Source organism: Eleginops maclovinus, chromosome 4, assembly GCF_036324505.1.
Source record: "Eleginops maclovinus isolate JMC-PN-2008 ecotype Puerto Natales chromosome 4, JC_Emac_rtc_rv5, whole genome shotgun sequence".
Taxonomy (NCBI): Eukaryota; Metazoa; Chordata; class Actinopteri; order Perciformes; family Eleginopidae; genus Eleginops; species Eleginops maclovinus.
Genome location: NC_086352.1, coordinates 11053713 through 11071841, shown reverse-complemented (window position 1 = coordinate 11071841; position 18129 = coordinate 11053713). Strand labels below are relative to the sequence as shown.

The window sequence follows — 18129 nt, the reverse complement described above, 5'->3', positions numbered from 1 at the left end:
AGGAAATTCAACAGCAGCGCGCTGCTCAGAAGCTGACATTTGCCTTCAACCAAATCAGGCCGAAGACGATCCCTTACTCACCGAGGTTAGAACAAACGCACAAGTGTTGGCAGAATTCATACACAAATCTTCCATCGGTTTTATTTTAATATATTGATATGATTTTGTGTGACTATCAGTGTCATGCACAGCCTAGAGACACATTTGTGTAGCTGGTATAACGTGTGACCGTTGTCCTTTGATTCCAACAATTTCCATTCTTTTGTGCTAAGCTTACCATACTGATCATAGAGTTAATGGTTTCATTTAATCAGCAAACAAAAGGTTCCTTCTATTTGATCAACACATTGGTAAACATAGGTCCTTCTTTCTTTTTCTACCATTCTAAATGCATAATAGCTTGAGTCACTTTAAAGGCAAGGCTGTTGTTTCGTTGCTGTTAAAACCTCAAATTCAATTAGGAAAAGGAAACTTTTTGGGGAACTTTTTCAAGGATTTCTTTGTCTGTGGGCCTTCAACCTGTGTCCCCTGTTTGTTTAGGTTCCTAGAGGTGTATCTGCTCTACTGTCACTCTGCCGGACAGTGGTTTGCGATAGAGGAGTGCATAACTGGAGAGTTCCGGAAGTTCAACAACAACAACGGAGATGAGATCGTCCCCACCAACCTGCTGGAGGAAACCATGCTGGCCTTCAGCCACTGGACCTACGAGTACACCAGGGGGGAGCTGCTGGTGCTCGACCTGCAGGGTAAACACGGCTATAATACCAAGACTGAATCCCTTTGAATGAAGTCAAGTTTGTCCCCCTGTTTCCTGTGTAAATGAATGTCCTTTCTCAATTGTCTGCCTGTAGACTTAGCAGAGTTTGTATCATGACAAACTTTTTGTGTGTGTGTGTAGGGGTTGGCGAGATTCTGACAGATCCATCCGTTATTACAAGTGGTGAGAAGGGGTAAGTGAGCTCTCACACAAGACCTTTTTTTAATAATATTTGTATAGCTTCTTCTGGCCAATGACTCATTAGTCAGAAGATGGTAATTAAGCAACACTTTTCCTGACTCCTCTGCAACACTACTGAGCATCAACAAACCCACTGTATGAGATTTTGTAGTTTCAGCTTCTCGAATTTGCTGCTTTTTACTTGTTTGCCTTATTATTATTTTTAACTATTGCAATCTTAAACCAAATGTTGTAAATTCTACAAAAAAAACATGTAGTACTTAAAGAAATTGTTCGCCTTTTTTCTGACATTTTATAGTTTAGACATAAGAATCAATTAAGGAAATGATTGTAAGATTAATACACAACACAAATAATGATCAGTAGCAGCCTTACCGTAACTTCCAACTATATCTGTTGCTTTGTCCATTATGTTTTGACTCCTGCAGATCCTATGATATGATTTTTGGACCGGCCAACCTGGGGGATGATGCCATCAGGAATTTCAGATCCAAACACCACTGCAACTCCTGCTGCAAGAAACTCAAACTCCCAGGTGAGTCATCAGGAGCTGCTGCTGTTCACTCACCGTATTCCCAAAATAAGTGACATAACTCGCATCAGAAATTTGTTCACCTCAACCACAGCATTCAGACTCCCTGTACTGTGAATAATACCTGAGTTTAATATGTATTGTCATCCATGGCAACAAAAATAAGTAACTGCAATATAATAAAGTAATTGAACATATCAACTTAAAGATAAAGCAAGTGATAAAATAATAGTGTTTAAAAGTGTATATCGCAAATAGCACAGTGTGTTCTGAAGTAACAGCCAGTATCAGCCTGAGTAAACGGTATACATTATTTATTGCACAGTATTGTAATAGCATAACACTGAACAGCCCAGTAAATGACATCCTGTGATTCACACTTTATAAAACATAAAGAGAAGACACATGGTATTTAGTCTCTATCAAAACATTGATCCCTATTGATTGATTGCCCAACCGTCACGTGAACATTAATAATAGTAAGTCTAACAAGACCTGGTATTCAGAAAGTGCTTGTCTTGGTGCTTGAAGACGCTCTATTGAAAGGATGCTCACACAGATCAAAGATAATCATTTCAATCTCTTGTAACCTATTTTTTTTCCCCCCCTTCTCCCAGATATAAAGCGTAATGATTACACGCCGGATAAGGTGACGTTCCCACAAGATGACCCTCCAAATCCAGGGGGCGGGGTCAAAGAGGCCCGCCAATCAATGAGGCAGATGCTGTGAGCGGATGAAAGTGAACGAGTGAATTATGTCGAGGACGCTGTTTCTGATCGATGATTAGGCAAAGCCAAGGAGCAGAGAGGCGCACCCAATCAACTGGAAGAATCACACCTGCGTTTCCATGGAAACCAGTGCATGCAGACTGTCATGTTTTTGTTGATTCCGCCAAAACGCTGTCGTACACGATTCAAACATCCTAACTTGTTTTTTAAAAAGTAAAATACACGAGGAGGAGACGTTTTTAAACATATTTTGTACAAGTTTATGAAAATATATATATATATGTATGAACTGGATATATCCACAGGTACCATTTTGTTGCAGAGGGTTTATTATTTATTATGCAGTTTGAGAAGTTGCCTTGTTTTAACAAAAAAAAAGAACACATCAAAGTGCATTGTACATCTGTTACAGCAGAGGACGGGCTGCTGAGTCACTGCTACTCCACATCATTTTTATAAATGTGTAAAGACTTGTATCACTACTTTTTGTCTCTTAGTTAATGAATAGATAAACATGAATTTGAAAATCTTGTAAAATATGGGCAGATTGCAATGCAACTTTTACAGAACAATGTATGTCATTTTATTGTATTGAGAGTGTGTCCACCAACATATTGCTGATAGTTTTTATTGTTACAAAGGTACTACTGCTTTATCTTTGTCATCAAATATTGTGTGAGCAAATTACAATCTAGTGTATCTTATAGATACTGGTATTTGGCATGAGCTGAACAGATTAAAATATTTTATTCAGGGGAACTGACAGACGTAAGGGTATTACTGTATACATTTTGTACTGGACATCATTTTAAACAAATAAAATGTTAAAAAAGCGTTGGCAACACTGATCCAAATCATGTATGTGTTTCAATGCATTACTGCTGTTTGGATTCAAATCAAATGAATATAAAGTAGTAAAAAAAAAAAACAGCCACGAATATCTGCAAGATTTATTTCCAATTGTTTGATATTTTGTATAAAATACAGCTTAAATTCATCGTTCTTGGGCACAAAAAACGAACGTAATTGGGGCCCAGATGTGAAGCTTGGATTCTTTCTTTTGGATTTCAACTGTTCAGAAATTATTCAACATAACTACATGAATATTTTCTGAGATTTAATAAAACAATTGTATGATTTATCAACAGACCGCTAAATGCAATCTTGAAATGTTGTGTGCACATTAAGGTCTGTGTATATTTTGAGGCTTGCATACCTTATATCATTAAGTACATTCTAATTGAACTGTTGCCATGGCAAAGACTCCATCATCAGTAGAGAAGTCCTGCAGAAGGAGACAAAGAGCTGCTGTCTGAACAGATTCCTCAGAGGGACAGCAGCTGCTGGTATTTGAATTCACGCACAATAACCTCCGTTCTTCTGCCTCGGACTTAACTGATAAACGCCTCACCTGTTAGATAGAGTGATAGGTGAGAGGAGGACGCTGATGATTGGCCCTTGGCTTCAATTTTGCATCAGCACAGTCATTTTTCCTCATTCTTAACGGGTGAGGGATAAGTTCCCTGTTTTTCAAGGGTATTTTTACACAGATTTTCCGCAAATACTCTGGCAAGAGTCGATGTTTTCCTTGCTCAACTGCAGCAGATGTCTGGTTTGGAAAGTCTTTGAAAAGTCCTTGAATTGGTTGTTTAACGAGAAGTAGGAAATCCCTGAAGATGGAATCATTTAGAAAGTTCTTGAAATTCTTGACTGAATTTGAAGGAACAAATTGAGGCCTTGAAAGATTTTGAAATAGTCATAAATAGACTCTTTACATGCTTAAATGTATAAGAATATATTTCTAATTACATTCAAAAGAAGACATTTATGTTATTTAACGTTTAACTCAATATCTTCATAACTTCAAAAATATATTGTTTTTGCTGTGTGGGAGAAGAGGCGAGATTGCCTGCCTTCACTCTAATACAGCAAGCCATGTTTTAACATACAGGCTTTATTATTGTTGTTGTTGTTGTTGTTGTTTCTGAGTCTCTTCAAAGCCTGCTAGTTCTCACTGTGCACATGCTCAGTGTTGTAAGTCTTAGGCTACCTTTACACGGAAACGATCTGAAACAAAAACGCAAAAGTGGCGTTTCGTTTTCACTTTTAAATCTGCATTTAGACGAGCGTTTTAGGGTGAAAATCTGCGTGCATACGGAAACGCAAAAGTGTTTGACGTTTCATATTTATCGATGCAGTAAACACGCCAGATGGCTAGGTCGCCTGCTCTCTCTATGAACTTCAAGAATTTCGAGAACGTAGTTCATATTTTTGGTCTGTTCTTTACTACTCTCGCTCATCATTGCTGTTATCTGATGAAATGACTCTTGAACGTCAATTACAGCGCCTAAGGCGAGTTGAAAGTCCGCAGGGACGGACATGTTGATAGCCTTCTAATGTGTTTCCCTCGGTTTTCTGGCGCTTTATTATGCTTGTCACGTCATTTCTATGTGACGAGAAACGAAGTTTTGCGTTTTTCATCCTTTACACGGTGGCGCGACAGTGGAGCGTTTTCAAGAATTCCACTCTGGAGGGTGGTTTCACTTTCTTGCGTTTTCATCCCCCCAAAACGCCGTTTCCATCTAAACGATATAGTGCATCCGCAAAAATGTTTTGCGTTTTTAAGCCGTTTTCGTTTCCGTGTAAAGCCACCCTTAAACCTTGATCTTTGTCTCAAACTAAGCCCTGTCTGGTCCTTTTAAGAGAGGGACTTGTTAAACCCTTGAATTTGAAGAAAATAAAGTGTAAGAAGTTGTGGAAACAAAAGAAGAAAATAGTTAGTCTGAAACATTTAATGACAAAGGAAACTGAGTGTACTAAATATATGTAACACTAGTGGGTGGGTATGACTCAGAATGCAGACAGACTGGTTTCCCCTCCCATATGGGGAGTGGTGTACTCTATAAAGAGCCAAACAATGACGCTGCACTTTATTCAACACTTCCTGCCTGGAGGTTTGCGGACCTGCGTCGACCTACAGCCGTCAAAACAGCCGTCAAAACAGCTGTGCCACCATGGCTACAGTTCAGGTCGAATACTGGTGAGTGTTTGACTTTATAAGCTGTAACGTGATCACAGTAATAAACTCTCTAAAGTTAGGAAGTAGATCTTTCTTTAATTTCAAACCAGGGCGTGGTCTTGTTGCCACTATTGGGTAATACTCAATACACCTCAATAATAAGGTTACGGTTTGAAACGTTACAGGATTTTAGGAAAGACTTACCAGTATTACATTTATCGTACTTCGTTTTAGTTGTAAATACTCTTCCTCTATATAAGACAAACTGTAATCCATTTTGTTTATACCACCATTTATTAAGTACAGTAACACATGGGAAACATTGTTGTTTTAAGTGTTTTTTTCTTCTTTACTTTATGTCAATACAGCAATTGTATATTTTTTAAAAGCAAAATACTTTATTTCCTGGTTTTACAAATAAATATATTCCGTCAAGAAACGAAAAGGAAAGCAAATGTACTCTACTTCCCTTTGTACTGTAACCAATCAGCTTATTGTAATCCATACAACAACTCTTTAGAGGTGAGAGAGTTTCTTTGTGCCAGTGATCTGTTTGTTGGTAATGTGTTTTCCCTTCTTCTCGTTTTGTGTTGCAGTAGTGGATGAGGTTACTCCTACCGCTACAAGCAACTAGCCGAAGTAGTTCGGCAGGTTCCTGGTGTGAAGGAGGTGACTGGGCGGGTCGGGAGGTCACGTAAGTTGCTTCTGCTTTCCATACTCCGACTAATCAGTCATAATGAAAGAGGAAATTATTATCAAGTTATGAGTAACAACCAGAGGTGGAAATATACTCAGACCTTGTACTTCAAGAAGAAGTTCCAAAGTTCATGAACACTCTGTTCAAGTAAATTCGCCCCGCAATCAAAATGTGACTCAAGTAAAAGTACAAAAGTATTGGCATACAAATACACTTAAAGTAGTCATTATATGGATCGGCCCATTTCAGAATCAAATTATATGCTTTGATTATAATTATTGATCCATTAGAGTGTGGTCAAAGCTGGTAAAGGTGGCGCTAACTTTAGTTACTCTGTATACTGCATGGTAGCTTGTGTACTCTAACTAAAGTCTGATTTAATTGTTGAAAGTAACTAAAGGGATTCAATAAATGTAGTTGAGTTCAAGTACAAGAGTAACCTCTGAATTGTATTTGGGGGGAAGTACAAAGTAGCAAAAACTACTTAAGGAAAGTACAAATCCCTCAAACATTTTCTAAAGTACAGTACTTGAGTAAATATACTTAGTAACTTTACACCACCGGTAACCGCAATGGGTAAACACGGTGGAAGAAAGACTTTAAACTAATTGTGTTATTTGAGTAAGCCGTCCGTATCTCTTGTATTTTTTTAATCGATTTGACAGAATCCATCAGGGCTTAAAAAAACAACCTGTTTTATTTCTCATGTTTATTTTATGACAGGAGTTCAGTTTCAGTGTCAGTGATATAGCTACTGTTTCTCAGATTAACCTGCTTTATTTACACACAGATACTATTGTGTTAATAATATATTATACTACAATGTGTCCCCCCCACAGAAAGCTTTGAGGTGTCTGTGAACGGCCAGCTGATCTACTCCAAGCTCAAGACGGGAAGTATTCCATCAAAGGATGAGGTCAGTGAGACAGTCAGTCATGACATCTGTTTTACAGTAACGCATTACAACAAAAGCAACTGATTAGTTTGAAGTGGCTTGAGGTTATATTTTAGAGTCCTTTCAACATTTAGATCTCAAGTTACAGTATATTTTCTACAACCCTTTTTTTTAATAGTCAGCCAGTTTCAGTTTTGTTGTCACATAGTTATTATAAATACAATACCGGGATCTGGTTACTGATCGGGAATTCACATCTGCCTCATCAGTTAATAAAGCTTAACATATCTTCTGTAGACTGGTCTTGCTACATAACCTGCAATATTGTATTCTAGTTTATCTTACTCTGTTTCATTTTGCACTATTTTTATTTTGTTATTCTGTCTTATGTCATTGTTGGAGGAGCTCAGGACCTAATATTTTCATTGCTCTAACTACACTGTAGCTTCTGTGCACATGATAATAATACCCTTGAATCTATAAATACATTTTATTTAATATTCCACAAGCATCTAGGGTCAGGCTAATGTTTATGTGACACCAGCCTACTAACATGCTCAATTTGTTAACCTTGTTCTAATTTTACTGTGGTAGCATGCTAACATGTACTATGAAAGTAGTACTTATCACAAAAGATAAACAATATTTGATAGTGACGAGAAGTCAGAGTTGGACGATCAACCAAAGTGATTACAATTCATCCTGAAAGGCTCATTAATGTTTGTTGCAGATTAGATGACAACTTATCCATGAATTGTAACCTGTCCTTTACCAAAATGTTTTGTGTTTCCTGTGAACAGGTGGTGGAATTGATCAAGAAGTTCTTCGCTGGAGGTTAAAACACCATCTGTATTCACAATGCAAGATCAATGGTTTGGTTTCTTTATGGCTAAATTCTCTCAAAACTGCTTATCTGAAAACAAAAGGGAATTCAAATATTAAAAAAAGACAACAAAACAAAATATAATTTGGGACCAAAATGAAAACAAAGTCACAATGACAATACATTTAAACCGTCAGCCATGAGGCGGTCAGACCATTTATCTTCACTGTGAATACAGACAAAGGATGAGAAGAGCAACTCTGAAGATCCCGGCGTTGATCTTCACTTCTGTTTATGAATGAACACATGAAAAATAATGCCGTGTGCTCACGATGCAAGTCTAGAAGTTTTTCAGCTGCCGGGAGCCTGAGGAACTGCTCTCTTACACAAACAACACACACATACTTACTCAGGATTTAAACATTTAAAACAAACATGTGGTTATCAAGCCACACATGGTATAAATATGAGGGAAATATTTGCCCATGAGTTTGCCAAATGAGACGATTGCTACCACTTTTATGTTTGTATGTAAATATGAAGCTACTTAGCTTAGCATAACGTCTGGAACCAGGGGGATACACGTAGGCTGGCTCTTTCCTGTCATTCAAATCTGCCTGCCAGCCCTTCTGAAGCTCACCAATTAACATCTGTTTTGTTTGATCCGTACAAAAACCAGAGTGTAAAAACACCAATTTGCTGTTTGACTGGGGGTTATGTGCCGGACTGTTTCATGGCCTGGCCCCGTAGCAGAGAGTTACGGGTCCATGCCATGAAACAGTCCGGCACACCACCTTGTGAAATAGTGAATTGTCATTTCTACACTTTTGGTTTTTGTCTGGATCCAACAAGGCACACTGCAACATGTTTAGTGATATGAGCTTTAGAGTTCTGGTAGGCTTGGCTACGTCTGAACAAAGCCAGGCCAGCTGTTTCACCCTGTTTTGTTTGATCCGTACAAAAACCAGAGTGTAAAAACACCAATTTGCTGTTTGACTGGGGGTTATGTGCCGGACTGTTTCATGGCCTGGCCCCGTAGCAGAGAGTTACGGGTCCATGCCATGAAACAGTCCGGCACACCACCTTGTGAAATAGTGAATTGTCATTTCTACACTTTTGGTTTTTGTCTGGATCCAACAAGGCACACTGCAACATGTTTAGTGATGTGAGCTTTAGAGTTCTGGTAGGCTTGGCTACGTCTGAACAAAGCCAGGCCAGCTGTTTCACCCTGTTTTGTTTGATCCGTACAAAAACCAGAGTGTAAAAACACCAATTTGCTGTTTGACTGGGGGTTATGTGCCGGACTGTTTCATGGCCTGGCCCCGTAGCAGAGAGTTACTGGTCCATGCCATGAAACAGTCCGGCACACAACCTTGTGAAATAGTGAATTGTCATTTCTACACTTTTGGTTTTGGTCTGGATCCAACAAGGCACACTGCAACATGTTTAGTGATATGAGCTTTAGAGTTCTGGTAGGCTTGGCTACGTCTGAACAAAGCCAGGCCAGATGTTTCACCCTGTTTTGTTTGATCCGTACAAAAACCAGAGTGTAAAAACACCAATTTGCTGTTTGACTGGGGGTTATGTGCCGGACTGTTTCATGGCCTGGCCCCGTAGCAGAGAGTTACGGGTCCATGCCATGAAACAGTCCGGCACACAACCTTGTGAAATAGTGAATTGTCATTTCTACACTTTTGGTTTTGGTCTGGATCCAACAAGGCACACTGCAACATGTTTAGTGATATGAGCTTTAGAGTTCTGGTAGGCTTGGCTACGTCTGAACAAAGCCAGGCCAGATGTTTCACCCTGTTTTGTTTGATCCGTACAAAAACCAGAGTGTAAAAACACCAATTTGCTGTTTGACTGGGGGTTATGTGCCGGACTGTTTCATGGCCTGGCCCCGTAGCAGAGAGTTACGGGTCCATGCCATGAAACAGTCCGGCACACAACCTTGTGAAATAGTGAATTGTCATTTCTACACTTTTGGTTTTTGTCTGGATCCAACAAGGCACACTGCAACATGTTTAGTGATATGAGCTTTAGAGTTCTGGTAGGCTTGGCTACGTCTGAACAAAGCCAGGCCAGATGTTTCACCCTGTTTTGTTTGATCCGTACAAAAACCAGAGTGTAAAAACACCAATTTGCTGTTTGACTGGGGGTTATGTGCCGGACTGTTTCATGGCCTGGCCCCGTAGCAGAGAGTTACGGGTCCATGCCATGAAACAGTCCGGCACACAACCTTGTGAAATAGTGAATTGTCATTTCTACACTTTTGGTTTTTGTCTGGATCCAACAAGGCACACTGCAACATGTTTAGTGATGTGAGCTTTAGAGTTCTGGTAGGCTTGGCTACGTCTGAACAAAGCCAGGCCAGCTGTTTCACCCTGTTTCCTGTATTCATGCTAAACTAAGCTAAACTGCTACTGGTTGTAGCCATATAGTTACCATTCAGATGTGAGAGTGGTATCAATCTTCTCATTTAACTCTCTGCAAGAATTTATTGAAAAAAGCCAAAATATTCTTGAAAAAAAGGTCAGTCGTTTTTTGTTGATTATCACATAATCTGATATACTTAATGAATACATATTCTTATTTTCAAATTTGCTAAATACGATGTATTTTAAACAAATTAAATCTGCCATTTGTTGTTAGGGTAGCAATTTTGTTCATTTAGCAAGAATGACTCCAACATTTATTTCAACATTTGAAACAATTTTATGTTTTTTGAATGCTTTTGATATCTCATTTGTAACCACTTCAAACCAAACAAATGTTCCTGAAATGCAAAAAAGTATCACTGCAAACAACCAATGATGACTTTCAGTTATTTAAGTGCTGAGTTTTTTTTAGCAAAGAAAGACTACACTGGCATGACTTTAGTACATTTTCTCTCTGTGTGATGATCACAGCTGGCTGTCTGTCTGAATGATACAATTGGTCGCATCAATGGAGGTTGACTTCCTCATCGTCCTTCTGTTTTCACCAGATAAAATCAAATATCTGATAAATCAATATAGGGCGGAAACACAGCTTCCTCCAAAAAAAATCTTTCTTTTACAACGGTCAATTTAGAGGTTATATATAACATCGTCTTTTACATTAAGTGAAGGAAAACTTTTGAACTGTTTTCTATTTGCATTTGTTGATGTCTCCTAAATTCCAGAAACATTAGCATTATGTATTTGAATATTTAAGAATATAATTTCATATATCAAAAATTCCCTTCGTATTATAGCCGTTACTATGATTAATATGACAACAACAAAACCTGAAGTTTCCAGCCTGACTTCATCTAATGTTCGGATCTCTTTTCTGTAAATGAAGAGAAATGAGCGCATATTTATTTATTAATATAATGCATAATATGAATATATGAACAGTAAACTGCAAACATGTTTTTAATATATAAAAATAATGGCTTTATTTAACAAATTATTTGGGGACGTTTTTTGGGGATATTCATTAGTAAAAAAGGAGTTCAGACTAGAACACATTACCTCTCATTTGTGGAGCCTTGATAATATAACGATATCAGTATGATTTCTTTTCAGTCATTATGAACCACATGCTCCCTTTATCACGTGTTTTCTGTCCTGTGTGAAAATATTGAGCCCTGATAAGAGGAGCAGCTGTGTGTTTGTTTTTGTGTTGGACAGTCGAGGTCACAGAGTTTAACATGCTCCTCAATACCCTCACGGGGTCATTCTCCGGCCTGTCTGTAGCCTTAAGCTTATTGCTTCCTATTGAAAACATAAATCATGGTTATATATAACTACTTTAAAAGTAAATAAAAAGGCTAACCAATAGCAGAACACATTTTCCAGCTGGCACATGATAAAGTTAATCTTATGACATTATATTAATTTCCTAAAACAGCTGTGCATTGTTTTATTTTATCAAACATTAGGGGCTGACTGTGTCTGTCGGGGATTTGTTTCAGCCACATATTTGGTTTCAATTGAGTATTTGTGGCTGCACAGCCTCATATGTGTCACAGACTCATCAGAATAAGGAAATGTTTGGTATGCAGAAGTGTACTCTATCAGGCTTTGGATGCACAGACAATACTTGTTAATATGATTAATTCACAGTAGCCTTTCATGGGATTTACTAACCACATTTATCCTTCAAAGGGAGCGAGTGTTCTTTCTGTTAACCGTCAATGTAACAATGAAAAGCACATATATGTTGTCTCTTTAAGCCCTCTACATTGAATTTGAAAGCAGTAATAGTGGATTTCTGCCCCCGTAATCTCTTCACTATATAATCCGTAAAATACACAGATAATAACAAGAGATTTGTCTGCTGTTTGCGACACTGTTGTTGGGGTTTCACTGCATGGTAGAGTAAGAACTGTCAACAGGAAACTCATACCTCAACATCAGAAGCTGCCGTGGTTCTCTGTTTCACAAACAATGTTATCTGCACCATGTGTTGTGATCGTACCGGGGAAAATACCTAACGTGGGTGTGTGAATACTGTGGGAAAAGATCATTTTCAGTGCTCAAACTGATTGTAAAGACCCACACATGGGCTCTTTGTCAGCATAGGTGAAGTCACATAGATGCAGGCACAATGACCTCATTGCAGTTTCTCACACATCTTCTGGGTAGCATTTCTGTGTAAAGGTCCTTTTATTAAGCATTATAAGCGAGTAAGGCCATTAAAAGTCCTTATGTGTTCATACAGTAGAACTATAAGATCAGGAACATGTCAATGTTGGATTATTACACGTAAAATAAACTAGTTTCAGTCTAAAAATCATAAAGAAGTGTAATGGCCAAGTTTGTAATTTAGTGGCAAACCTGTCCATCAACTTTTCTGCCCAGGTTCTTCATTCAAAAGTAAGAACATTTTGAGCTCAAGTATGATTTGCGAATGCGGTTCCTGTTGCGTAACTTGCGTGTGTGTGTGTGTGTGTGTGTGTGTGTGCTGGTCAGAGGAGCACAGAGGCAGACAGGAGAACATATCTTATTAATGAAAATGTGTCTGCATATAAAAAGGAGGGCAGATCCTTTACTATTCATACTGTGCCGACCTGCTGCTAGACATTAAGGGAAAGACAGAGGAGAAAGAGGAGACAGTGAAAGACTGTTCTGCACACAAGAATCACAAACTCCATTATTGGTTCTTTTTTTATTATAAAAAAAAACAGTGAGAAATAAATAGACCAAAACAATGTAAAAATATAATGTGTAAGAGATCTGTGGGGGGGAAATGCTATAGCAACGGTTTGTTCTAATAGCAATATGTTTTAAGTCAGATTGGTCCCTGGTTTGTTTGATATGAGAAACAACTCACAACATATCATAGCACCGTTGTGTTGTCTGTAAATCACATTTCACATGGATGCAGGACACGCATGAGAACAATGAAACAACTGAGTCAGCTGTGGGTCAGTTAGACGGCTTACAGTTTCATTCCATATAAATATAATATATTAATTTATACATTGTACACAAGAATGGCTCTATACCACGTACACAACTCAGGTAAACACATGAATAAAAAGGCAGCTTACAATTGTACAAATCAAAACCAGAAGCTGTGGGAATAATTCAAATGAAAGTCTTTTAGCTGCACAGTTGAAAATACAAAACATTGAGAGCAACGATGATTCTGTGCAGAACCTGTGCTTTAGTAATTAAACCGTCTAAAGATATGCAAGCTAAATGCCACTTACTCCAAAATTTCTGAAGGCTTTGAGATTATGTTTACAATCTTAAGGAGCAAATGTCAGTATGGATGCGTCTGTGGGGTCTGAGTATGTGCAAACATTCAGTTGATGACTTGAGATTATAACCCTGAATTCACTACAGATTAGGCCTGTTTTTGCAGCATTGCAGTTCAAAACATCTACTTTAATTGTGCCAAATGAGAACACGGATGATGTTAATGATGAAGAAGGCTAGCTTAGCGCACCAGGAGGAAGGTGAGTCCGGCGAGGCCGACACCAGCGGCGGCAAACAGAGCCGTCTTCATGGACGAGTCCTGACTGACCTCGCTGGCAATGTTGGAGAATTTACAGAACCCCTCCTACAAGAAGAGAAACAGGTAATGGTTAAAAACTTTTCCTTTGCTGGAAAGAGAGAATGTTTATCTGTTACTCTTGAGTTTTTATGCTTGTGTTGTAGGTTTTTAAAAACAAAAAAGGAGTAAGTATAAGCTGCCAAACTGAGTTAAAACAAACACCGGCTTTGCTGACAGCTAGAGGCAATTATACCGTATATTTTGGGTAATATCTCACAGGCTCTGACAGCCCCGTGTTTTTACATAAACACAGAAGGATATTTGCCCCCCCGAGTACTGCTAAATCGACAACTTTTTTTATATTCAGACAGCCAAGCAGTTTTTTTTATAGTAAGCTAAATAAATAGTCAAAGTGTCAACCTAAAGTTATAAAAAATGTGGCATTTTGTTCATTATTATGCAGAAATAATTCAATTTGGTTATATATTTTGGAAGTGTTGTAGCTTCTCCTGCCCCATGAGCAAGACAACAATAGGAACCTGTTCTGCTGTATTTTTCTCCCTCATGTTGTCAGACTGAAGCCACACAGTTGGCCAGAGCTGCACCTGCTCTCAGCTCCAGGTGTTCCTCTGCAGCTGCTTGTTTTCACAGTCCGAGCTAACTTCAATATAAAGCCAAACTCAACACACAGAAGCTCTGACTGTTACTACAAAGTCCATCTGGCTGAGCTGGTTACGTGTCTGTTGAAACCAGCTGCCAGCTGAAGAAAGGGGGGTAAGTGTGTGTGTTTGTGTGTGCGTGGGTGTTAGGGAGGGGTCCATGGCAAACCCATTGACAAAAGCAGACATTCAAATGTAGTTGTGTTCAGTTTGGTGAACCTTCTGGGAAATTGGTTTCATCACAACTACCCTTTTCCAGTTACATGAGTCACAACAAACACGCTTAAAATGATCTTTGTTCTTTTGATTGCCACTGGATGGACAAATCTACAGTCCAATTCTGCCCAACAACACAGCTTTTGTTTAAGCTTTACGAAACAGATTGATAATTTAAAACCGAACATGGTTTGAGGGTTGTCTTGTTGTAGACCGAATTCCTCAAAATCTCTTCTGTTGCAACTCTACAATTCATATAATCAAAGGAACCACATGAAACATGAGCGTCCGTCTCATCTGCAAACCGTAAACTCAAAAGACTGCATCTAAACGAAGCCCTGGCTGTTTTTTAGTCCACGTTTACACAGATCTGTATATAAAACCAAGCAGGAAGCGAACATGACCCTATCAAACTTGGGGGCTTTCCAACACCAAATGTCTAAATACACTACTTTCACTCTGAGTGTTAAGGGGATTTTTTAAAATGATGTACCACTTTGGATACAATCAAAATGCCGCTTATATCCAATGTTTGTGTTGACACAGCTCTGCAGGATCTAAGAGGTGATCAGTCTAAAGGCAGACCTGTTATAACCTACCCAGCCGTTATTCTCCAGCATCCAGTCTTTCTTCTCCTCTCCCAGGTAATCAGCAATGGTCTCTGCCAGCCCCCTGCAGTTTCCAGGCTCCTGTCCCGGCTCTTGCCCAGGTTCCAGCCCAAGCTTCAAACTCTTCTGCTCCTGCAGCTGTCTGGCCAGCACCCCGGTGAAGGTGAAAAGGGAAACAACCCTCCCCCAGTTCAAGTGTCCATCTCCCACCATTTCCTCCATCACCTGCCTGAGGCTGGAGCAGGGGTCCGGCCCGCACTGCCTGAGAAAGCTCTGAGCAAGGGACTGGAAGTGAGCCTGGTGCTTCGCCTCGGTGTCCTGGGCCAGGGACCTCATGGCAGCGGCTGACTCGCTGGGAGGTGGGGGGGCTGGCCGGGGGCTCGTGCAGCATAGGGACAGGTAGTCCTCTGCCAGAGCCAGGGTCTCTTTCCACAGCCCACACGACATTTTCTACAAGAAAAAAAACAAACAAACAAAATAAGTCTGCTTTGAAGAACCACCAATAATATGGTTTGAAATAAAAAGGTCACAAAAGAACTAAACAATAATATGTATGACACAAGCAGACTTAAAAGTATCCCATAAAAAATGTCATAGCATAGTATGTGTTCGGCGTGTCAGAACAATGTCACAGTATGACATAAAGAAATGTCATAGTATGTGGTAAAAAAGTCTTATGATAGTATGAGTCATGGTAATGTGTTCCATAGACAAAAGTTGTGTCATAGTATTATATGTCATTATACAATCTTGTAAAAAATCTCATATTGTAGATTCATTTTTTTTAAAGTCTGAGTATAGCATCCCATAAAAATGCCATTAAAGAAAGCGTTTACCCAGTTATTTAAAAATGACAGCTTTACACCAATTAGCAGATAATTCCAATAAGCAAATCCTGCAATTAACGAGGTTACCCAAGCACTGCCTAGTTCATAGTGAGCATTAGCTTGCACTAGAAATAAACCGTTACTCATATTTTACCACTAAGCATTGTATGAAACACAATCAAAAAAAGGAGCCTATTAATATTCTTAACCCTACGTTATAATATCCAACAGGTATTTGAATCAACTTAACAAAGAAGATATGAAAGCTTGGTGTTGAAGCAGCTAACAGCTCCCATATAAAGCGCTTGTGTGAAAGCCCACTCTCGGTTAACGCAAGCCGGAAGATGCTGAAGGCTAAATACACAGCTATAAATATAGAAATGGCACACTGGGTTAAGTGTTGCATAACGTGTATTATCCTTTAAAAAAGGGGATTTAAGTGGTGAATTAGCAGCAGGCTAACCGGCTGCCTTTCCTCCTCAGATCTGTCACCAGAGAAATGGAGGACACAAAGGACCACACAAGGCTACGAGGAGCTAGCTCACTACGAGAGCCACATCCGCACATTAAACTCCTTTATATGTTAAAATACAAACACCAATCTGTGGTGAGAGGTGTGTATTTTCAAAAGGACACATTTATAGGTAAGTCAAATACATTTCTTAGAGCGTAAAAGAGACAAAACCTTACCCTCCCAGCGATATCAGACTGCTCTCTGCACATACGGACAGCGGAAGGAGAACCTCGTTGCACTCGCACTCAGTCTGGCTGCTGCACAATTATCAGATGACTCCGCCTCCGACAACGTTTCTTTTATGCCTGCTCCATCGCGAGCAAAAAGTCCCGCAAAAGTCCCGTCACTGAGGGCGAGCGGTTTCCCGATGATCAGAGCAACAAACCCAATTAACTCATTTAAGTCATTATCAGGAAGGAAAAACGAAAAGGGCTTGTAAAAAACAAATACATTAAAGCTAAATATCATTGTGTAACTTAATAGAACTTAAGATGTGTGTAAAACAATACAGATTTAAAGACTTTTGTGTTCACTGAGACAAGAAGCGAAAGTTATGAATGTCACATGAAATCATTTTTATGAGCAGACATATAAAAGTTTAATTTTGACCACAAAAAAATTCAAAAAGAAATCTTAAGCACAAAACCTGCAAAAAAAACCTTTAATATTGTTGTAAATTGTTTTCTTTGCCTATCTCCCTTATTGGTTGAGTTAATTGTGTTGAAAAGTGCAATCTTCACTTATCCTGTATACAGAATGATATATAGGTCTCATGTAATTCAATTGATGACATTTTGGGTACTTCCTCCGCCTGGTAAAGTCCATCCGTCCACTCCTCGTTACATCCCTTTCTCTTCCTGTCTCACCAAACACTCTCTTCTATTTGCCTTGGGTTTTCCCATGGGTGTTTTACTTTGTCAATTTCAAATAACCTTTTGTTCAGACTGGAATCAAAATATTTAACAAATAGATAAAGCAAGATAATAATAAAAGGAAAATGGGAAGCTCAGACTTACAGAGAAATGTTTTCCCTTATCGGTAATGAAGAAAGACGCTGCAGTTTTAGAGTAGAGACTCATATCTAGTTTAGTAATGATTTAAAAATAGTATATTCTCAGAGGATGTTGTGTGATACCTAATATGAGGATGTGGAAAGGAGGGTTGACCTTTGGTTGTTTGTCTTTTAGAACACAAGGATGTGTACCATATGATCAATAATGTCTTCAGCGTACACGAGGTATCAGATTCCTAATATCTCAGAGACATACAGAATATTATTATTATCCAAAATGCTGGAAAAATGGAGTGTTAGTATGCTGTTGCAAATGCAGAAATGTATACCAGTAGGATTATCATTTGTTCCCATAACAAACATTAACCATAAAATGTGATGGATTTCATAACTCAAGTAAGTTTTGAAGGGTTGCTAAACGATGTGTCATTCAGATAGGAATTAAAATCATGAAAGGTTGGAATGGTTGAAAGAAAAACCATTCCAAATAACTCAAAGCATACCAGTGTGGTTTTCTAAATTGTTATAAATGGTATCAACATACACTTGCCTCCATTAAGGGTTGAGAATTCATACCAAACCGTGTGTACAGGTGCCAAAGTTTTTTTCATATTTAGCACACAAAAGAGACCTGGTCCACTCCCAGGATACGTCTTCTTTGTATTTTGAA

General features: G+C 38.8%; 2 protein-coding genes and 1 long non-coding RNA gene across 4 annotated transcripts in view; 2 read left to right on the top strand and 1 right to left on the bottom strand.

Moving 5' to 3' along the window:
- The window catches only part of trpm7 (transient receptor potential cation channel, subfamily M, member 7), a 37379-nt gene extending 34015 nt beyond the window's left edge, over window positions 1-3364 (top strand). For both annotated transcript variants that reach the window (XM_063881008.1, XM_063881006.1), the window contains exons 36-40: window positions 3-85; window positions 541-746; window positions 899-950; window positions 1387-1493; window positions 2108-3364. In XM_063881008.1, the coding sequence (XP_063737078.1) occupies window positions 3-85; window positions 541-746; window positions 899-950; window positions 1387-1493; window positions 2108-2220 (561 nt within the window). In that variant the 3' untranslated portion in view covers window positions 2221-3364. The remainder of the gene's footprint in view (window positions 1-2; window positions 86-540; window positions 747-898; window positions 951-1386; window positions 1494-2107) is intronic.
- Window positions 3365-5050: 1686 nt separating this feature from the next.
- On the top strand, window positions 5051-10464 carry LOC134862985 (uncharacterized). Its single transcript, XR_010165606.1, has 4 exons — window positions 5051-5259; window positions 5835-5932; window positions 6775-6851; window positions 7631-10464. It is a non-coding gene; the product is annotated as an uncharacterized LOC134862985 (long non-coding RNA).
- A 2310-nt stretch (window positions 10465-12774) lies between these two features.
- On the bottom strand, window positions 12775-16775 carry bcl2l10 (BCL2 like 10). The gene is made up of 3 exons (XM_063881179.1): window positions 16624-16775; window positions 15098-15556; window positions 12775-13689 (listed from the first exon to the last, which is right to left on the bottom strand). The coding sequence occupies exons 1-3, from the start codon at window positions 16654-16656 to the stop codon at window positions 13567-13569; spliced, it is 615 nt and encodes a 204-aa protein (XP_063737249.1). The 5' UTR covers window positions 16657-16775; the 3' UTR covers window positions 12775-13566.
- Window positions 16776-18129: the final 1354 nt, after the last annotated feature.

Bases quoted from the DNA above. Each gene is read 5' to 3' on its own strand.
- bcl2l10 (XM_063881179.1), bottom strand. From the start codon at position 16,656: ATGTGCAGAGAGCAGTCTGATATCGCTGGGAGG. The intron at 15,557-16,623 runs GTAAGGTTTTGT...TTTTTCTTGTAG, and splicing joins AGTCTGATATCGCTGGGAGG to AAAATGTCGTGTGGGCTGTG. The intron at 13,690-15,097 runs GTAGGTTATAAC...CTCTTCTTGTAG, and splicing joins TGCTGGAGAATAACGGCTGG to GAGGGGTTCTGTAAATTCTC.